A 22,805-nucleotide genomic window follows, 5' to 3' on the forward strand; every position below is an offset into this window, starting at 1 on the left:
AGAATAAATCTAGCAAACTGTTATAGTAGAGAAAATGTCATCGTCTTCAGAACCAACAAAGTTTAAAATGGTTGTTGTTGGAGGTATATTTTTACTTTATCAAAAACTTCTTTTTTTCTTTATTATTGTTTTTTTTTATATAATTTTAATAAAATTAAAATTATATAAAAAAAAAAAAAAAAATAATAAAAAAAAAACATAATTAAAATTATGTTTGTTTTTTATTATTGTTTTTTTTATATATAATTTATTGTCAATTTATTCTGAAGTGTTTTCTTTTACAATTATCAACTTTTTTTTTTTTTACAGTCTTATTTGATATCCTTATTTGATAAATTCTCTCACTCTAGTGAATTGATTATTTTTATTAACGTATTAAATTTGTTTTTTCAGTTTGTGTAGCGCTTTTGTAACTGTGTGTTTTTTGGATGTATATTGTGTGATTGTATTGTATTGAATTTTTATTTTTTCACTTATATATTGTTTTGAAAAAAACTCCTTTAATCTTAGCTGTTCTATTTTATTCACATTTTTAAACCTTCATTGCCATCCAATTGCCATTGTCAACCATCGTTATATTACTAGATACTATTACTACAAGTTTGTTTTTTTAATTGATAACTATGTCCATTTGTAAAGGTTTTTTAAATATACAACTAAGAGTCTCTGCCTAAGTGTCATTAAAAATAATAATTGTTTTTTAAATTTATTTATTTTACTATAAATATAAAACTTGTAAATTATAACAATTTTCACAAAAAGATGGTTTAGCTTTAAACACAAAACATTCACTAGTTTTTTAAAATTTCATAAACATCTATAGCTTGTAAAAATTATATTATAGTTTAAACCTTTGCTAAAGTTTAAACTAATATATAATTTATTTATTTTAATATTTGTTTAAAAAGAACCTTTTTAGTTAGTAAAATTTTAGAATGTTTTTTTTAATTGGGAGCATGCTTTGAAAATGAACGTTTTGTATTGAGGGTTATAAATCGGCAGGTATTTATCTGATCAGGATAAAATAAATTTTACCTAAAAGCTAAAACCCTAGGCTGCAAACATCAGTGCAATATCAACTGCTGGAGTGTCAAGTAGTGATCGACCAAAACAGAAAAAAAGCCGAAACTGAAATAAACCAAAGTTTCGTGTACTCTAGTTCGTGCCAAAACCAATACCAACATTTCAGCTAGTCAAAATTAATTTCATTAGAAAAATTTATTTAAAAATGCAATTTTACATTTGTTGTTTTTTTATACTCGTATTATATTAGAATTGATTACATGCGTATTACAAATTGAGGTTTGATGCATAAGTTGGCAATATAAGGTAATAGCGAAAGTTAACAACTGGCAGATTTTCTCTGCAAAAAAAAGATTTTTTCGAGGTCTTTTGTGAAAATTCGCATAATTTTTGTAAAAATTCTCAAAAATAACAGTTTTTCTAAATTTGAAAAACTTTTATTTAAAATCTTACAAATTTTTTGGTTTTCGGTATGTTTTTTAATCGAAATTTAGCTTTTTACCTTTTTGCTTATTTATAAAAAAGTACCGAAACCAAAGTATCGATATCAATTTAAATTATAATTTTGTCCACAACTGATACTGAAACAGAATTTCAGTTAATCACTAGTTTTTATCCAAAATTTTAAACATGGCTGAGTTTTGTCTACAAAATTGTTTTTGAGGGGAATTTGTTTCAACAATTGCAGGGATGGTTTCAACAAACCAAGGGTTGTGGTTTTGACCTCATAGATGAAGAACATCCTGGTACTGAGAAAAAGTTTAAAGATACTGAGTTGGAGGTATTACAAATTGTATTTTACTTTAAACCTTTACTAAAGTTTAAGCTAACATATATCACCATGGTCGGTTGAAATCTTCTTAAAAACCACTTAATCAATTGTTATGGTTTTTTTTTATAGTGATGCTAACATAATTAGTTTTCTTGTGTGTGAGTGTAGTCTTGTTTACTTCTCATTAGTTTTTGCACTCAAAAAAGATCACTTGATGCTTCCAGGTAATCAATATTATTATCAGTCGAAACATTATAAAGCTTTTGACAAATTTAAGTACATTTGAGTAAGAAAATCACTTTCGAGTTCCTTGTATGGCAGGCAATTTGCAGTTAAAGTTTTAAAAGCTCTCTTTTCATAACAAATCATACTTTGACACTAGATCTTTATGTGAGCAAATGCTTGAAAAATGACATCTTCCTCTAATGAAAAAGCAAATATGCACAACTTCTTCCTTTAATTAAAAACCACAAATAATCAACCTTATTTTGGCCAGATCTGGCATCAATCCACTATTCCAAAAAAGTAATTCAGTGGTATAAGAAAAAAAGAGTCAATTTTGTTCCAAAGGATGCTAATCCACCAAACCGTCCTGAGTAACAAGTTATTGAATCTTACTGGGCTATTGTGTAGGAAATATTGAGGGAAAAGGCAAATGTGAAAATAGTGTTAAAAATTTCAAAGGTTTATGGATTAATGCCAGGGATGCAGAGTCCCAAAAAGGACTCTGGATTTGAAAGTCACTAAAAGATCACTTCTTTCCTAGTTTTTCTTATCCAGGAGCCTCAAAAATATAAAAAAGCTTATGGGCTACTAATGGAGAAAAAATCAAGACTTATAGGTCAGAAGAACAATAAAATTTTAAACCCGAAGTCCTTAGGTATAATGGCAGCAAAGACTCTGGGACTCCAGGACTCTGGGCTTAAAAACAATAAGTTCAAAGTCATTAAATATCATACATTTTTTTCTTATAACAGATCATTAATCAACCAATATATTTAGAGCTTAATCCTGATCGGATCAGGCTGAAATGAATTTTACCTGAAAGCTAAAATGATTTTTGAGGGGAATTAGTTTCAACAATTGTGGGGATGGTTTCAACAATTTAAAGGTTGTGGTTTTGACCTCAAAGATGAAAAACATTCTGGTGCTGAGAAAAAGTTTAAAAATACCAAGTTGGAGGTACTACTTGATGAAGATCCATGCCAAGAAGAACTTGCAGAAACATTGGGAGTCTATCAAAAAGCAAGGAAATTTGATGCTGTATGAGTTGAAACCAAGGGATTTTTTGCCTGCCAACAACTGCTTGCGCAATAAAAAGAAGAGGTTTTCTGCAATTGTTCTCCATATCTGGTGGGACCAGCTCCAAATGGAGAACCTTATATGGAAAGTTCTACACCAAACACCGTATTCACTAAACATTTCCTTCTCCGATTACCATTTGTTCCGGTTGATGCACATGATTTGGCTGAGCATTGATTTTCTTCTCATGATGATACCAAAAAATGGGTTGATGATTGGATTGCCTCAAAAAAGCAAGACTTTTTCAATGTAGAATCAGCATGCTACCTAAATGATGGGAGGTCATAGCTGCCACTCGAGAGTATTTTGAATGATCTGAGTCTTCTCAAAATAAACTGTTGATTTTTATATAAAAATGCTCATTTTTAATGCATTTTCCCCATAAATATTTTACAATACTTTAATGCATACTCCCCATAAATATATTTACAATACTGTTGTAATTCACATTAATGCCATAGTTTTTGACTTTTTCTGCAATCTAGTAATACTGTTCTAATTTGCATGTTTAGTTTTTCTATGAAAATTAATAGCATAATTTTTGACTTTTTGTGATTATTACAAATTATTACAAAAAGGTTTAAAGAAATCCACTAAGGTAACTAAATCAGATTATTGGATAATTTGCAAGAGTCCTCATTGGAACTATATAAAAAACTATATAAAATAGTTGCACACTATGTTGCAATATATACTTTTACTAAATGTAATGAATAGATTTAAGTTAAGCACACAGGCGATTCAAAATTCAACTAAAATGTTTTTATTTTAATGACGCACATGACGGTGTTGTCTAAAAATAATTTAAAAAAAATTAAAAGTAGAAGTGTTTATGAAAATATAAACATTTAAACTAATTTAAACTTTAGATTATGTTAGAGTTGTTAACCGGAAGATTTTGTACAATTCCGGAGAAATAAAATTCTTCCGGAAGGATATTAAGAATCGTGAATTTTTTATTTTTGTACCGAATTTTACAAAACAAAAAAACCGTTGATGTTTATTTTCGCAAATGCTACTTACAAAATGTAGCCTTTCGCAAGTTGAATTACAAAATAAAACTATTTTGCCTCAAACGGAAGTAGTGCTTACGCAAGTCGCACGGTTGCGAAACGAACTCTTTTGCTAAATGATGTTTTAAAGTCTATAAAGAAAGTTTATTGGCCAAGTGTATATAATTGCAAAAAATAAAATTTTTATATACTAAAATGTTTATAATAAAATTTTATTTTCATTATTGCAACATATTAACATTTTAAGGTTTTATTTTTCGAAATAATGATAAAAAACCAAATTTCGAATCGCAGCATAATAAATATATTTAATTACATTTTATGAATCAAATAAGTATAATTAACTAAGTAACTAAAATACTAATTATTAAATGATATTGATAAGTTTCAGTTGTAAACTTTTATAAATAAACCAAGACTTTCATAAAACATACTTTTTAAAATGTCATTTAATGAATAAGAATTAAATAATGAAGATAACTTAAACAACATTGACATACTAATGCAATTGCATAATCAGGAAATAATGCCTTTGTTGAAATTAAAAAAAGACCTAATTTAAGTAATGAATGCTAAAATTTAATTATATATTAAAATGCTTAAAAATAGCTCCCACTTGTTTTCAAATAAAATGATTTTATGTTCAGTCAGTTTCACTTTTTTTGTTATTGAGGTGCTCTGTTATACGAGCTTTCGCTTTTATTACCATAATAACAAGTGAATTTAAAAAAAATTTACAAGACATCCTTTTCAAAGGTTTTTTCTAAACTGTTTTTCTTTATTAAAAAAAAAGAAAAGAAAAGTTAGGATAGGAAGGTGAGAAAGGTACTTGTTTCCCCTTGTATCCTTAGAATACAAGGGGAAAAAAGTATATACACTTATAGCCCTGGAAAATGTTTTAATATACAACATCCCAACGTTATTGGGACTACACAACTGCTGAAAGTTTTAAAACTCTAGCTTTTTTGGAGGGTAGTAAAAAAAAAATTGCAAGATTTTAAAGCAAAAAAGCGGGCATATGCAAAACAACCCTTCCCCAGGTCTTTGCTCCTGGAAACAATTTTAACATAGAAGCTCACCAGGACTATTCAAGCACTGAAAGTTTCAGAGCTGTAGCTAGTCTGAAAGGTAGTGATAAATTAACTGGAAGATTCAGTAAGAACTGACAACGGCCAAACAACATGTGAAGTTAAATTAAACTTTGCTATAGAACCAAATATTTTACTGGGTTTTTATGAGTTTGAGTATTTCAGAAATTAATTATATATGCATGTACTACTTATATATATTTTGATGAGAAAGTGCTATACCAGGCATTGCCATGCTGAAAGAAAAGACACTTGTGTGTCCAATCATTCATCTATATTGAATTTCAATTTGTAAACACTATCTTTGAACGAATTGACTGATTCAGCACTTTAGGCGTCTAAAGGTAGTATATTCCATACATTGACAATGCGATTAGTGAAGAAATTGAATCTTTCTTTGCAGTTTTTCACTATTTGAAATTCAAGTTGAAGAAGTCTCTAAAATAAGTCTTTTTCCTTGTGTGATAACCATGCTTGGATAGCAAATTCTAACTAGGGTCTTATATAGGTTTTGTAGAGTTCTTTCCACAAAAAGAGTCCACGACTTCTAAATACTTTCTTTAGTGTACTAAGTTTACTGTTGGCTCTTGCTGCTGTTGTTTCGACTTGATAGCATACTTTAAGATTGTCTGATAGAAGTACTCCTAGATCATGTTTGTGTATAGTGATGCCCAGTTGAGTTCTGTTTCCACTCAATCAATCATCAAATAATTTTGAATAGATTTGGAGTTACCATGCCTGACGTGCATAACTTGACATTTATCGAAAAGGCATATTCCATTTATGCGAAAAATATAATAAGTTATTTATGTCAATTTGCAATTTTATATATGCGAGTATAAATAGCAAATCTCTATTTCTGCAAAGCCAAAAGTCAACAAGGGGAGGAGAGTTGCAATATTTAACTCAAAATTTTTTGATGATTATTTTTTGATTTTAAAATGGTCAGTCAAACTTTTTGTTCTGTTACTATGAGTTGCGCTTTCATTAACTCTCAGAGTTGCCCAAGTCTCATGGATTCAATTTTTTTTCCCAATAAAGTAGGTGACCCTAGGGTATCTTTATAAAAAAGATTGTTTTGGTTTCTTGAAGAATAATTTAAATACGTCATTTTTAGGCTTATACAAAAAAATTCCTTATATAATAAAGAATAAAGTTCTCTATCGAAGACTTTTTAGTAATAATTTATGTTTAAATAATTTTTATAATAAAATTTATGTTTAAAAAAGTTTTAGTGGAAGAAACAGACTGAAAATTGGTACCTGACCATTTTTGAAGATGCTGAATCCAAGGTAGAAAAGAAAATGCTCTAATTACTAATTCCACTATTAATTCCACACCCACATAAACTATGTGATATCTCATAGCACTTGTGGGTGTGGCAGGGGGAGGGGCTGTGACGTAGATAGGCGGTTGGTGTGTCGGTTAATTAGTTTATAAATTGTTCGTATTATAAGTTGACTTATAATCCGGCTTATTCATATAAAATTTTTCTATTGCTATTGGTGGTCATACATTTAAGTTATTGTGATTGGTGCGGTAAAACTGCATGTAAAAGTTTGTATGATGAATGTGTTGATCATAATTTATTTGCTTGTGATATATGGAACATATGTGATTGTCATGACACAAAGTTATCAAGAAGCTGACGGGGATTGGGTCTTTCCTCTTCCTTCTGTCCCTATAGCTTCCAACAACAGGCAATTCCTTCAAAATAAAGTAAATCCTGCGAAATCCTTACAGGTTGCCCCAGGATAGGACAAAAATATATTTAGAGTTAATAAAAAGAATTTTAAAGATCCAAAGGCAGCTAAAACAGCTGAGGCAGTAGTTAGTGGCATATTTGGAGCAGTAGAATCAGAATCTGTTATCGGTGTAGATAACGTTATTAAAGATTTAGCTGTTGCAGGTAAAAATTTCATTAAAGATATATCGATTCCTGAAATTAAGATACCGTCTATAAAAGATTACGTCCTTATTTACCTAAACAACAAACTACTGCTTATGAAAAAATTGCTATGCAAGAACTAGGTTGCCATAAAGCTCCTGATATATTAGATTCTATATGTGGAGAAAGTGATTTGAGTTCAATGTCATCTATAGAATCATTATCAAGTTTGGAAAGTAATACTACAAGGAGTACCTATGTTAGTAGTAATGATTCACTTGCTTCTAATTGGAACTATCATAGTGATTATGAGTCGGTACCTACTACAGATATTCCAGATTATATGAGGTTAAAGCCTCAACGGTATAAGGATATTTATAACCCCAAGGCGTTACCTTATGCTAACTTTACCAATACCATAAATACATTAGGAAAGTATAGTTGTCGAGACAAAATATCTGTTCCACAATTTGTTAATGACTTACCTAAATTGGCAACAAAATGGGACTTTAGGAAGGAAATTTCTCCTTATATAGATAAACTATTCGAATATGATTCATTTGAAAGTATAATTGCCAATGGTACGGACTATAAAAAGAAAATTTATTCATCCAAAAGGAAGAAGAGGTTGGTACCAAAAAGGTTATAATCAAAACAATGGCCGAACAACTACCCAATCATGAAGCGAATGCTGCAGTAGACTTCGCTATAGAAAGAGGCTTTGATATGAGCAAAGGATTTTATGATGAAATATGTGTTGAAAAGTTGTTTTACTTTAGTGTTGAATCTACTGCAGATACTGTTCAAAATATATATTATTTTCCTTTGGCTTATCCAAATTTATATATGGATCCTGATCAATATTATTACTTATTTGGGGGTATGTATTATGTTGATAAAAGTATTGAATGGGAAATGTATGATGTCAGAGTAGAAAATCAACTAAAAACAACTGCTAATTCAACTGTCCCATTAGAAATGTCTAATATTGGAATAAGAATGTTTGATGTATCTGATGATCAATTAATAGCAGACCCAATTTATCCTTTGGCAAATGTTTCAGATTGGACAAAAATATTTAATTTAAAGTTACAATCTAATGATAAGTTGCCAGCACCGTTACTATCTCTTAAATTATTAGAAAATTCATTATTTTTTAACGATAAAGATGGGAAACCTGTTGACACAAGATTTGCTAACGTTGTTAATACTAGATAGCCTAGATTTATGGGGGAAAATGTTGCAGAAAAAGTAATATTTAGCGGTAAATGGATAAATGATATTGGTTTAAGGAAGCCTATAAAATTATTACTTAATGATCCCTATACCTATGTTAATATAAAGTTAACTGACGCTTCATTAGATAGAGGTGGTCAATTTATAGGTTCTGATCAAACTCTTGAAAGACAAAAAGCAAATGGATTTAGAGATGAAAACTGGAGTGTTTTAAAAAATATGTACTATTGATAATTAATAAATCTGTTTAAAGAATTTACATTGTTGTTAATGTTGTTTTTAAATCCACTAAGAATATATAAAAGTTCAGAAGAACAATCAGATAAGGAAGATATTTCGTTTACTGTAAACAATGATGACAACAGTTTATCCATATAAAGTATGGTACACCAATTTTCAAATGCTGGCCTTTCATTTGGAAACCAAATTCATTGTAATTAATGTAGGGTTAGGATCTACTGGTAAAGCATCTTTATACTTTACATCGCTTGTTAAAGTTATAGAACCCTCCAAAAGATTTTTCATTAATTGCACTATAGGCACAAATTCTAAAACTAATTCATCACATGTGTATGCTTTTGCATAGCATAATGCTTGAAATAGAAAAGGCGATGCATTTGGTCCTATAGGGCAATTAATTTGCAGTCTTTGGTCCAAGTGGTGCATTCTTGCTGGTCCAAAAGCTACACATTCTGTTTGTGTGTAAACAATACACCAAAATGTTAAATTAATATTGAGTGCTGTAGGCACTCAACATTAATTTAAAATTAAATTAATGTTGAGTGCCTTGAAACATCTCACCATGAAATCATTGAAAATATTGTTTGCTGCAGAAAATTGAAAGAGTGCATGATTTACCAATGCAATAGATGTCCTGGCATACGAGCTGCCCAAAATTATTTTCAGCATTATCTCATACAAAATGATGATCCAAAAGAGCAATATGACAGTGATGAAAATGAACAGTCAGGTGATTGCAAACAGTGGACAATGACAGATAGAACTGAACTATTATCAATAAAACTTCCATTAAATGAATTCATAGAACTCCTGTGTGAAAAACTTGATAAAATTATTTCTCATTCATTTAAAGCAAAATCAAAATCTAATCTGAGTATTTCAAAGAAAAAACAATTAGTATTGATGAGGCTATTGTACTAGCAGATTTTGCAGAGAATTACACTTTTGTAGTACAAGACAAGATACAGTGTTACCATTGGAGCAAGAGTCAACGTTCTCTTCATCCAGTTGTCATCTACTACAAGAAAGTGAAATTGGAAATATCTTCTTTTTGTGTTTCAGATGATTTGAATCATGATGTTGGTTTTATCAATGGAGTTATGCACAAAATTATTAATCATATTAAAGCTCATCTTTGCCCCACAATTACAAAAATTCATTATTTTTTGGATGGCTGTGCAGGGCAGTATGAAAACTGCAAACATTTTTACAAACTATATCACCATGCTGAAGATTTTTCTGTTCATTGCATTTGGAATTTCTTTGCAACAAACCATGGCAAATCTCCACGCGATGGAATAGATGGCACTGTTAAAAGGCTTGTTGCAACTGCTAGCTTGCAGAGTTCAACCACAGGGCAAATACTGTCTTCTCAAGCAATGTTTGAATACTGTCAAAAGTCAATCAGTGGGATTATGTTTGTGTAGGTCACTACTGAAGAAATGTAGCTAGTAACAAACAAACTTACTGATTTAACAGCAACCACTATTCCTGGGCAAGAAGTTTCCATCGATTTATACATTCTTTTCATTCAATTATAAAAATGAAAAGGGTATCAGATGATAATGATTTTGCTCTAACAATCGACTTCCTGAATAAACAAAAATATGAAACTATTAAAATTGAATATGTTATGATGTCACAATACCTATTTTGCAAATACAACGAATTTTACTGGCATGGTATAGTTGCTGAAGTTGATAAAGAGAGTGATGATTTTATAGTAAAGTTTATGCATCCACATTTTCGAGGATGCATAAACTTTACCATAAAAAGCGGGATGATAATTGCTGGGTGCCAAGAATGAATATCATTTATCTTTTTAAAACACTGTCAACATCTTTTGGGCATCAGTACCATATCTCAAAAGAAGATGAAACTCTATTTGAACAGCTTTTATCTTGTCAGTGAAATTTTATTAATGTTTTATTTTTATTATTTAAATGTTATCAACTTCAATTTTAGTAATATTGGATTATTCTTTTTATTTCTATTTTTGAGCTTTTTTTCAATAAAGCAGACTTTTTACTATTTTTAAAAAAAATTGGCATTTTAGTTTCTCATTTTTCAACACAACAAATTTCAGCATGCACCCAAAAATTTGAGCATGCAACCAATATTTTGAAACGATACTTAATTATTAGACATTAAGTAATAATGTTAAGTTAAATTATTATAATTAATAAATAATAAAATTATATTTTCAATGTGATGTATTGCAAATTATATTTCCATGTATACTTTTGAAAATATTAATTATAAATATGCAAGTTATCCAACACAATATAATTTTTTTATTTTCTTTCAGAGACCTAAACTTTTCTAAGACCTCTTATTTTACATTTAGAGTAAGGCAACTCCAGAAATAAGTGAAATGTAAACAATGGTTATGAACTAAAAAATTTGACTGTTTATATTCAAAAATTAAAAAATTATTCTCAAATATTAAGAATTGGGTTTTTTTCTCTTCATCTTTGTATTCAACACCTTTAAAAATGGTCAGGTACCAATATTCAGTCATATTCTTTCTCTAGAACTTAAATTATTCACACAAAAAGTATTGCTATAAATTCTATAATGGAGAATGTAGGCCAAAAAAAGGATTTTTTTGTCTAATTTTCAAAATGACATATCTTTATTATGCTTAAGGAAACCAAAACCATCTTTTTTATAAAGATAGCCTAAGATCTAATACTTCATTTGAAAAATATATTGAATCCATAAGACTGGGGCAACTCCGGGAGTTAATGAAAGCGCAACCCATGTTAACAGAACAAAAAATTTGACTGACCATTTTAAAATCAGAAAATAAATATCAAAAAATTTGAATTTCAATATTTTCTCAACATTTTTGAATTCAGCACCCTCAAAAACAGTCAGCAGGGTTTGTGATAAAGTAGGCACAATTACGCCGCACTTGTGAAACACGCCCGTAAACAGTATTTTTAAACCTTCTAGGCGCAATAAACAATGCTCGCTCAGCTTATAACCAGAGTATAAAATCACGCTCGTTCAAAAGTTTGGGACGGAAAAAATAATAAGCTTTTATATGGTTTTTTTATAAAATATTTGTAATTAAATTTTTTAGGTAATCATAAAACTTGTTGATTTAACAGTAAAACTCTGTCTTCCTTATACTTATATCCTTATACGAAGTACTTATATAAAATATAAGCATTATGTCACTCGCTTTCAGCACGCTTTTTTGCTGTTTTGTCAGCATTTTTTCGTTTTGCACTAACATAATGAATGAACAATTTGAAGTCGTTACAGCTAATTTCAATAATGGAGTGTTAACTATTTTAACCAAGTGCGCATGGAGACACAATGTGAATATAAAACTGTGTAAATGAAATGGGAATAGAAAATTAGGAAATAACTCTTAGAAAGTTAAAGCTTCTGAATATTTTTAATTTTTTAAAAACGTCAAGTAAGTTTTATTTGATTTATTGTTAATAATATTCCACACATCGTTTATACATTTGCTTGATGATAAGGTTTATGTTAATGTTAAGTTATTTAAAAATGCGCTAAAAAGACTAAACTAAGATAAAGTTAAAAAAAATGTTAACTTGAAAAAAAATCTAAATGGAATAGAAAAAAATTAAAAACTTAACATAAAAAAACTTAATTAAATAAAATAATCTTTTTGTGAGTTATGTTACAGCATTCTTTTTTTTCTACAGAATTCTTTTTTTAATGGCACAGTTAAAACTTATATAATATATACCGTTGACAACAGTTGAGGGCAAAATCTGTTATTTAACTTACAACTAATAGTTTTGAAGAAGAATTTCAAATTATTTTTGTGTTATAATCTACTAATTTTTTGACGATAAAAAAAGTATTATTTAAATATATATTTAATAATTATTAATTAATTTACGAAAAAAATTAATTATTTAAAAAATATCAAGAAATATAAAATTTGTTAATCGTAAATATTAAGTTAACAGCATTTTAAATACATATCAAAACAACAAAAGCAAAAAATTTTAGCCACAAATTGATTCTTCAATACTACTATAAGAACTTGCGTTTTTGTTTGGTTGCGGTTTTTTTACCATTAATATTTTTAAAAAGTAGCGATCTGGTGCAAATAAAAAACAAGAAGTTGGGAAGTATAAAAAACTACATTGTTGAAGTAGTATAAATGCGCTGTTGTAGATACTACTTCAAACATTGACGAATGAAAGTCATACAACAAATAGAAAGCTTTTTATAAACACAGTCTTCCGCAATTTTCAAATTTCAAGATCGCTCTCGCGGCCCTGATCCCAAGCGCTTATAATTGCGCTCGATGACAATGTATTCTAATTTTACAAGCGTGATATAACACGCTTGGCGATTTTCTTCATCACAAGCCCTGAGTCGGGTAACAATTTTTAGCCACATTCTTCCACTAGATCTTAAATTATTCATTAAAAAGTAATATTACAAAATGCATAATGGCGGATTTGGTAAAAAAAGGAACATTTTAGGCTGAATTTCAAAACGTTATAACTTTTGAACCGTTTGGATTTGGGAGCTTAAGTTTTACATTTTTTCATGTTTCATTAATATGTACCACTGGTTAAAACTTAAAGAAAATCCAAGGGGCGACTGAAATAACTGTCCCACTTTTACATGGAATTACCCTAATAACATTTTTTTTTATAACAGTTTAATGAATGCTTTTGAGACTTTTCTGTAAGTGCACATTCTGAAATGCTCATTCCGTAAGAAACTGTTTTGCAATTATTCTTTTGAAATGATTTTTTTCTCAATTTTCTTTTCTTAAAGCGTTATTACGGAATTATAATTATTTATTTTTTTGGTATAATGCGTTATTGAAGGTGAATTTGCGCATGTACAACTTCTGCAATAGCAATTTGAATTACGGCAGATAAAAATGCGACATTTCCATAAGTTTTTGGCGAACAACCCTAGATTATATCAAGGTCTATTGCAAAATAATGATATAATTTTCTTTTTATATTTTATAAAGTTTTAATATGTATAATATTATTTTAATTCATATGTAACTAACATAATTATTTTCAATAGTGTGTTAATTATTTTGAAGAAAGTATTCACAGAAAGTGAAGCATCATATTTTAACAATTTATTGAGTGGCAAAGAGTAAAAACCTGCTAAGAAATAAATGATATTGGTACCGGAGTACAGATAATAAAGACTTAAGTAAAACAATTGCGATGTTTTAGGTGACTAATGATTGGGTGAGTGTACATAAACCTACCCCACTGTTACTAAATATAAAAACTAGTAAAAACAATGCTCAAAACATTGAAACAAATGATAATTCTATAATTGTGATTCAAAATGACAACTGCGTATAGTAAACATCTTATATTTTATTCTTATATAATATTCTTAAACTTTTTTCGATATTGAGATTCTGATACAACATAAACAAAATAAGATTAGCAACAAAAAGTTTCATAACAGAAAAACTTAGCATTTAGCATACCAGATATTTTTATTATTGAAGTTTTTTTAATAAAATATCATCTTTACTTTATTATCATAATTTATCCAGGGATGCAGAGTCCCAAAAGGACTCCGGCTTTATATCTTCATTCTGGACACTACAGACTTTTTCCAAGTCTGTAGTGTCCAGAAGCTGTAAACATGTTTTTTGACTTATTATCTGCTATAATAAAAAAGTTCATGAGATTTAATGACTTGAAACTTATTGTTTTAAGCCTGGAGACCTGGAGTCCTGGGGTCCTTGCCGCCATTATACTTAAGGACTCCGGACTCAAAAAACGATTGTTCCTCTAACCTAAATGTCCTAATTTTTTTCCTATTAGTAGTCCATAAACTTATTTATATTTTTAGAGCTCGTGGATACCAAAAACTAGGATAAAGTAATCTTTTTGTGACTTTCAAATCTGGAGTCCTTTTTGGAACTCCGCATTCCTGAATTTATCATACTTTATTTTTCATAATTTATCACAATTTCATATTTTTCATAATTTGATATTATTCACAATTATTCAAAATTTATCATAAAAATATTCACAATTTATCATAATTTAGCATACTTTACAAGAAAATGTGATTAAAATAGTTATTATGATGTTCAGACTAAAAGTTTTTTTAAGCTTTAAGTTGTTTTGTTTTTATTCTGTTTCGTTTGAAATTGTTTTTAGTGTTTTTGAAAACTTTAAAAAGTATACTTTTTGATAACATTTTTGGCTTTTTTAAACAAAAACTAAATCAAAGAACTAATGTTCAAATTAATTGCTAATCTTAAGAGTTAAAAATAACTGTTGTGAACAGTATGCGCAGAGGTTTCACTAGATTAAATTGGAGGTTTGAGCAACATCAAAGTAGTGTTTATTCTTGAGAAAAAAAGTTTCTTTGTATAATGCGTTAGGGAAGGTGAATTTGTGCATCTGCAAATTTGTGAATTTTCAAGGAAAAAAGCAGACAAAGAAAAAAATATTTTTAGATACACAATTTTTTCGTGACTTTTCAGTCAGTATATTAAGGAAATACTTTATTATTTGTGCTAAAAACATCAAAAAATTTTAAATTTTTTTGCTAAACTTTAATGTTTTTATCTTTTATACTTTAATGTTATAAATATGCTCCAAAAACTTGTGGGCTAGTGCATTGTTAATTTACTGAACTTTTTAACAAAATTTAAGATCTTATTCAAAACTTTTTTTATAAGTTTTTAAATACATTTTTTCAAACAGAGCAATCGTTATGTTCATTATCTCTAGTAATTCGTATGTTCATTATCTCTAGTAATTAACGTTGAAAATTGGATAATAAAAAAGAAACCATGTTATTTTTTAAATTAATTTAATCTGTCATTACAAACTTTATTAATCAAATAATATATTTTACAAATTAATTGCAATTTATTTTCTTATTTTCCTATTATATAAGTATTGAGAAAAAATGTCAAGTACAGCAAAAACATTTTTAAAAGGGAAAAGACGTCAAAACGAATAAACATAAAAAAAATTAACAAAATTTGTCATAGTTTTAGCATACATAGCAAATTAGTTTCTTAATTATACGGTCTGATAAAAATCGTGATTGTCGCATATCAAAACTTTCAATTGTTGTTAAATTTTTCTAAAATACGTTTTTTTTCATTAACTTGTATCGAATTCTTTAGTCAAAAACAACAACCACTCTAAAAAAAAGAATACACAATTTTATATATAAAAAAAAATATTTCTTTTAAATTTTCTTTTTTTAATTATTAAATTTTCTAGTTTATTTATTTAAAACTTGATATTTCGTTACAATTTTGTTTCCTTTTTTTAATAATAAAAAAATTTAAGTTTTTTTTTCTCTCAGTAGATGAATTAAGCTTTTTGCTGCGAGTTATTGAGGCGCTTTATAATTAAAAAGATGCAAACTGCCGTGGTCAGTGGGTCTAATAAATTACTTTAAATGTGGACGAACAAGGGGTGCAACCACATGCGCTTCCCAGGAAAGTTTGCAATATCTTTCAAACAACTGGTTCCAGAACAAAAAAGTTTAAACTTCTCAGGGATACACTGTCAACAGTAAAACCTACATTAACACAAAACGAACAAAATTTTGCACTGCCAGTGATTTTGTTACAAAGAAAAGAAATAGACTATCAAACAAAACATTCAATGTGCTATGTTTTTTAAAATTCCTTTTTAAAACAGAGAAATAGTTTTGATTTATTAATTTAAAAAAAATAAAATTTTAATATTCATTTTTAATTTTTAAACTATGTGCTTAGTTTTTCATGTTTCTAAATAAACGTTAGTTTTTAAGATCTTATTTCAATGTTTGTTAGTTATGAGGTATCATTTTTAAAATTTTTACGATTATTTAGCGACTATTTATGAATGAAGCATGTAATTTCAATGTGTTTTTTGTTATTAATTTTTTGTTTGCTAAGTTTATTTATTTATATTGTGTACCTATTATTAAACATTTGTGCACAAATATGTAATATTTTATGTTCTCAAGATTCTCGAGAAAGGAAAGAAAAATTATTTAATTCTCGAGAAATGAAAAAATTCATTAGAAATAAAAATTATTGGAAAATGTAGTAATCAAAGTAATTGTAGATGTTTAATTGTTTTCTTTAACTCTATCTTTATTTAACTTATTTAAATTTTTATATAATAAAATTCAGTTTTTAGAAAATTATTAATTATTAGCCACTATAAGGTGTTTTTTTCTATAGCACAAAATAATGCTAAAACAATTTTAACTGATATTTAATACTAAGAGAACTGATTTTTTCTGAATTGCCATTGTTTTACTAATTTTAGATAAATAGAGTTTTTGATAACAATAGTGTACAACAAATATACAATCAAATAGAATATTCCATCAATGGTCGTGTTTTGCCCTATTTATCTGATGACAATTCTAAATCAGTTTTTTTTTATAAAAGGTTTCTTTGCTTTTTTTGAATAAGTTTGCTTAACTGTGTAGGCCTTTACATTGTATCTTTGGTCCCACATTCAATTGTAGAATTCAGATCAACAACAAACAATTATTCGACAAGGAGCAGAACTGGACTTTATTTTTGTATTCATAAAACTCAAAAAAATATTTTGTCTTATGCAGTGTCAAATTTTTGATTTTGTAATCAACTAAGCTGTGTCAAGCATCCAACATTGTTTACACTCTATACATCTTAAATTTGTTTATGTTTTTAAACGCTCATCTGTAGGCGTAGTTACTACCAATTGCACTGATAACATTTTGTTTCAAGTCCCATATCTGGAAATTCAATGACCCCTAACAATATCTTTAGGAAGATGTTGTTAGGTGCAGAGCTACATCTGGGAATTTTTTTCCAAGTCCAACAACATATGGAAGAACTTAAGATGTATTTACAACTGAAAAATCATATATGTAACTTCATCTGGTTAAAATAATGCATTATTACTTAATATTTTTATTATTCGTTTATTATTAATATAATTGAAAAGATGTAACTACATCTGTAAAATCTCCAGGTGTAGATGCACAGATGTTGTTATACTTAAATAATTAGAAAGATGTAACTACATCTGTAATCTTCATATATTTTTTGCAAAGTTGTTATTAGACACCAATGAAATTTCAGATGTTATTGGGCAGATGTTATTATACGTCATTGCATTTACAGATGTTGTTGGACAGATGTTATTAGACGTGACAAAAACTTATATTTTTACCCACATAAAAATGGTCCATATAAAATTGCATCTTTAAATAACATTTTCTAATGAAATTAATTTTGTTTAGCTGAAATTTCAGTATAATGTTTGCCGAAATGTTGGTTTCGGTATTGAACTAGTATACCCAAAATTTTGGTTTATTTTATATTTCCTGTTTGGGTTGATTGCTAACTACCACTAAGTAAATCAAAAGTAAATCATAGTGTGTTTATATGTTTGTGTGTAGTTTCATATATTTTTTCAATCAATGTTTTTCCTACATTATATTTATCTAATGCTTAATATTTAGCTGGTGGTGTTGGAAAAAGTGCTCTGACAATACAACTTATCCAGAACCAGTAAGTTTCTTTCTTCAAAAATTATTTTCAATTTGATTTAAATTTTGTTGATTTATTAGTGTAAAATTTGAAATCTTTCACAATTTTTTTATTTTTATTTTTTAGTTTTGTTGAAGACTATGACCCTACTATTGGTAAGAACTCAAGAATCACATTTTAGTTAAAAACTGTGTTAAAAATTTTAAAAAGTTTTTTAGTTTAGAGACAAATAGTCTCATACTAGTGGATTAAACATTTGCATATTTTTAAGTATTAAATATTTAAATATCTATATATTTAATTAATCATTTTGATTAATTAAATATATAGAAAGGCGAGTTTAGTTTAGTATATAGCAGTGTTATGTAAAACATTGTATAATTAAATGACACAAAATTCTGTAAAAGAGTTAGAGAGGTTACATTTTAAAATTATTGCTAGAGATTTCAAAAATCTGTTTAAAAAATGTACTAGCTGTGTTAATATAGTTTTATCAAAATATCTGGTTTTAAATATGTGGTTAATGAAAAGTTTTTGATGGCCTAAAGAGTTAGCAGTAAATTATTATTATTTATTTATTTTTGCACTTTTAGCAAGTTTATAATTGTTGCTATCTTAAGCAGGTAATGCCTGTGGAATTAAAAAAAAAAAGAAAAGGTAAAAACACCTGCATAATTATATACTTTGCAATAACATAAAAAAAATTGGAATGACTTGAAGAAAACTTGAAAAAACCTTATTTAAAAATTTAGGTTATTTTAAGTTTTATTTTTACCTTTGCTTTTAATTTACCAAGTTTAATGTAACATAATTTCATTTTAGAGGATTCTTATATCAAGCAGGTTGTAGTAGATGGTGCAATATGCATTCTTGTAAGATTTTATTTGATAAACACTTTTTATATAGTTTTATTGTTACTTTATGTTTGCGTGTGCAGGGGCAATTCTATAGGAGGATGTGGAGGTGTGACCCCCCCCCTTCAAAAAAAAAAGAAGAAGGTGGTTTTTAAATTATAGTCGATTTTTTAAGGAATAAAATCTGTTAGTTGGGCATTTGACCTTTTTTTTTTTTTTTTTTTGAATATCTTCTATATACTTTTATATTTAGGATATTCTTGATACTGCAGGTCAAGAAGAATACAGGTAACAATAATATTGTTGATTATTTGAACAAAAGGTATTAGCATTTATAGTATTAATTTTTATATTTCAATTTTTATCATATAATAAAAAATTTACCAACTAAAAAATATTTTTAGCACTTATTTTATTTTAAAAATTCATTATTGTTAGTTCATTAAAAATAGTGATTAAATAACTAATTATTTTCAATAATTAGGTTAAAAATAATAAACATGTTTCATTAAAACAATGTTTCATTTAAAAAAATTAAAAGCTAATTACTTGTCATTGCTTTTTAAATGTTAATGTTGTTTGATAAAAATTTCTTAATTATGTTTAAATTTGAACTTACTTAAGGCGAGTTTTCTCTCATCCGTTTTTCTATGGGAACGGGAAATTTCTATGGCAACGGGAAATTTCTATGGCAACGGGAAATGAAAAAATAATCATGAGAGCATGCATAATAAAAGTTTTACTTTGCCCAAAGGAAAACTACGTGCGCTCATGTGATTATTTTTCCGTTCCCTTTCCCGTTACCATAGAAAAATGGATGAGTGGAAACTCACTTTTAGCCAACCAAAGCAATCACTTTAAAATTTTAAGATTTAATTGAATGACAAGTTAGGGTTTACTCTAAAAATAATCATTTCTTAACTTGTCATTCAGCAAATATTGTTGTATCTATATATGAGTCAGAAAAACACAAACAAAGAAGAGACTTAAACAAACAAAGAGAGATGTTTGAAAAAAAAGTGTTTTGAACCAGTAAAATTAGTCGCAGTAAAAAGATAAGATTTAACTGAATGATAAGTCATTTTTGCTGATAAATAAAGGTATGATAGCTTTTTAAAGCAGGGATCCTAATAATATTTAAAGAATAAAGAAAGTTTAGTAACCTTACTAAGTTACATGATTGCATGCTTTGAAATATGTTTTAGGTCGGTTCTTTATTGCTTTATTTATATCTTTTATGTTTTTTTTCTCTTAAGCAGTAAATTATGTGTGCAGCATTGGTTTTTCTAGTCAAATACTTCACCCTTTTAAAATATTATTTCGTATTGCAATTCACTGTAAACATTTTCAGTGTATGTAATAATTACACAAAGGAACAAAAAGTGATACACTTGTTATAAACAAAGTTTATATACATAAATATGTAAAACTATTTCAAAAGTAAACTGGTTCCAATCATTTCACTATATGATAAGTTTCAAGTGTAATTAATTTTAAGACTATTATATAATACTGTTGCATTTACTTAGATGTCTATTTAAATCTTAATTGTTTACTGCACTCCAACACGATTTCAAACTATATTAGAATATAAGTTTTCAATTAGAAAAAGTTTTCAAACAATATTAGAATATAAGTTTTCAATTAGAATAAGTTTTCAAACAATATTAGAATAAATTTTCAATTAGGATAAGCTTTTAAACAATATTAGAATATAAATTTTCAAATAGGATAAGTTTTCAAACAATATTCGATTATAAGTTTTCAATTAGAAAAAGTTTTCAAACAATATTAGAATATAAGTTTTCAATTACGATATGTTTTCAAACAATATTAGAATGATAATAAATGTTAGCTCTAAATTATAATCTGCTTTACTTCTTTGTAAATTTTGATATAAATTAACATATCTATGAAAAAATTAAAAACAGTTTTGCTGACAACTTTGGTTTACATCGGTTTATACTTGAGCTTTACATTAAGTTTTCTAGCACTTGTTCATTTTTAGTGCTATGCAAGAGCACTACATGTGTACAGGAAAAGGTTTTTTACTTAATTTTTGTAGTATTTGTTTTATTTTAGTGCAATGCGAGAACACTACATGCGTACAGGAGAAGGTTTTTTGTGCATGTTTGCTGTGACAAGTTTAAAATCATTTCAAGAAATTGACAATTTTAGAACCCAAGTAAATCTTTTATTTAATCATTTTTTAGATAGTGAATAGCAAAGTCAGAGTGAAAAAGTTTGTTCCAGTAATTTTAAAATATTTATATGTATTTTGAAATTTCATTAGCGTTAGTAGAGCAAACCTAGATTAGCAGACACATGAAAAACTTTATAGTAGATATGATCGTGTGTAATAAATGCATTATGGTATATCTATTGATTTTAGGCTCTAAGAGTAAAAGATGCTGACAAAGTACCTATGGTTTGTAAGTTTATTTAACAAATATTTTTTCATTTTTTACACGTTATATTTTTTTATATAATAATTAAGTTTTTATTATTTTCTATTGCTTTATTTATTTTATTATTTTATTATTTCTTAATTTTATATACAGTTATAAAAAAGTATGATGAATTATCTGTTTGAATTCTATAAGAAGTGTCATGAAATATTTGTTTGAGTTCTCATTACTATTATAAATTATTTGTTTATCATGTAGTGGTAGGCAACAAAGTTGATCTACCAAAAAGAGATGTTTCTACTAAAGATGGTAACGACAAAGCACTTAGTTTTGGCATTCCATATGTTGAAACATCAGCAAAAACTAAACAAGGAGTGGTATGTTGATTATCATTTTAATATTTTTATTTTTATAACCAACTTTGCTAATTTTTTTTTTCTATTTTTTTTTAGGAAGAAGCGTTTTTTACCTTAGTTCGCGAGATTCTAGCAGATGTAATTATTTTAGTTTTTTTAATTTAACAAAAATTTACTTCTTATATCAATATAAAAGCAAATTTAGCTGCCCTTAAAATGTCACTGATGATATAATACTAGAACAGCCTGCTTTTACGGGAATTGCAAGAGCATTGCATAAATCAATTGAGGATTTGTATATATATATATATATATATATATATATATATATATATATATATATATATATATATATATATATATATATATATATATATATATATATATATATATATATATATATATATATATATATATATATATGTATATATATATATATGTATATATATATATATATGTATATATATATATAATTCACAACTGTTCTCGTTACTGGTAACGAGCTCATTCTAGTCAAGGATTCTTATCAACTAAAAGCTTATTTTAAAAAAATGCATAAATGTATGTATGTGTGTATACATGTATGTATGTGGGTAGGTATGTGTGCATAAATGTATGTATGTATATAATTGTTAATTAAAGTGATTCTTTTTTTTTTAGCGCCGTAATCAAGAAGGACAAAAAAAAAATGACTCAAAAAAACCAAAATTCAAATGCACGCTATTGTAAATGTTTCCGGATTTAATGTAACCATCCGCTTAAATATTTGTGGAAAATCGTTTTTATAGGATGAGCCAAATTCTCATTTTCTCGTAATAAAAATGTTTTCAGCCAAGACTTTGTAAAATATTTAATGAGTTTTTGTAAATGTTTTCCTATTGTGTTTTCGATATTTTTTTAAGATAAAAATAGTCTCAAGTGTTTTACTTAAATACTAATTTGCTATTGAATATTCGCTCAAGTTACTGTCTGTGTTACGAAGATATTTACAAGTGTCTTGTAATAAAGTAACAGATCAACGGTTTCCAGTGTGTAACGAAATCACGAATATTTTTTTTTTCTTTTTCACAAAAGAATTATATTTTTTTATTTTTGCATTTTGTCAACATTTTTATTTAAAATTTGC

The 22,805-nt window shown here is 27.4% G+C and overlaps 1 protein-coding gene across 1 annotated transcript; it reads left to right on the forward strand.

Annotated features, from left to right (window-relative positions):
* LOC100209445 (ras-like protein RAS1) lies at positions 1 to 22,543 on the forward strand (the record flags this gene model as incomplete). Its single annotated transcript, NM_001309689.1, is given in 10 exon segments — positions 1 to 83; positions 18,034 to 18,082; positions 18,188 to 18,216; positions 18,884 to 18,933; positions 19,169 to 19,203; positions 20,998 to 21,100; positions 21,308 to 21,347; positions 21,582 to 21,700; positions 21,776 to 21,817; positions 22,340 to 22,543. Coding segments are annotated over 10 exon segments (585 nt in total).
* Positions 22,544 to 22,805: the final 262 nt, after the last annotated feature.

Source organism: Hydra vulgaris, chromosome 05, assembly GCF_038396675.1.
Source record: "Hydra vulgaris chromosome 05, alternate assembly HydraT2T_AEP".
Lineage (NCBI taxonomy): Eukaryota > Metazoa > Cnidaria > Hydrozoa > Anthoathecata > Hydridae > Hydra > Hydra vulgaris.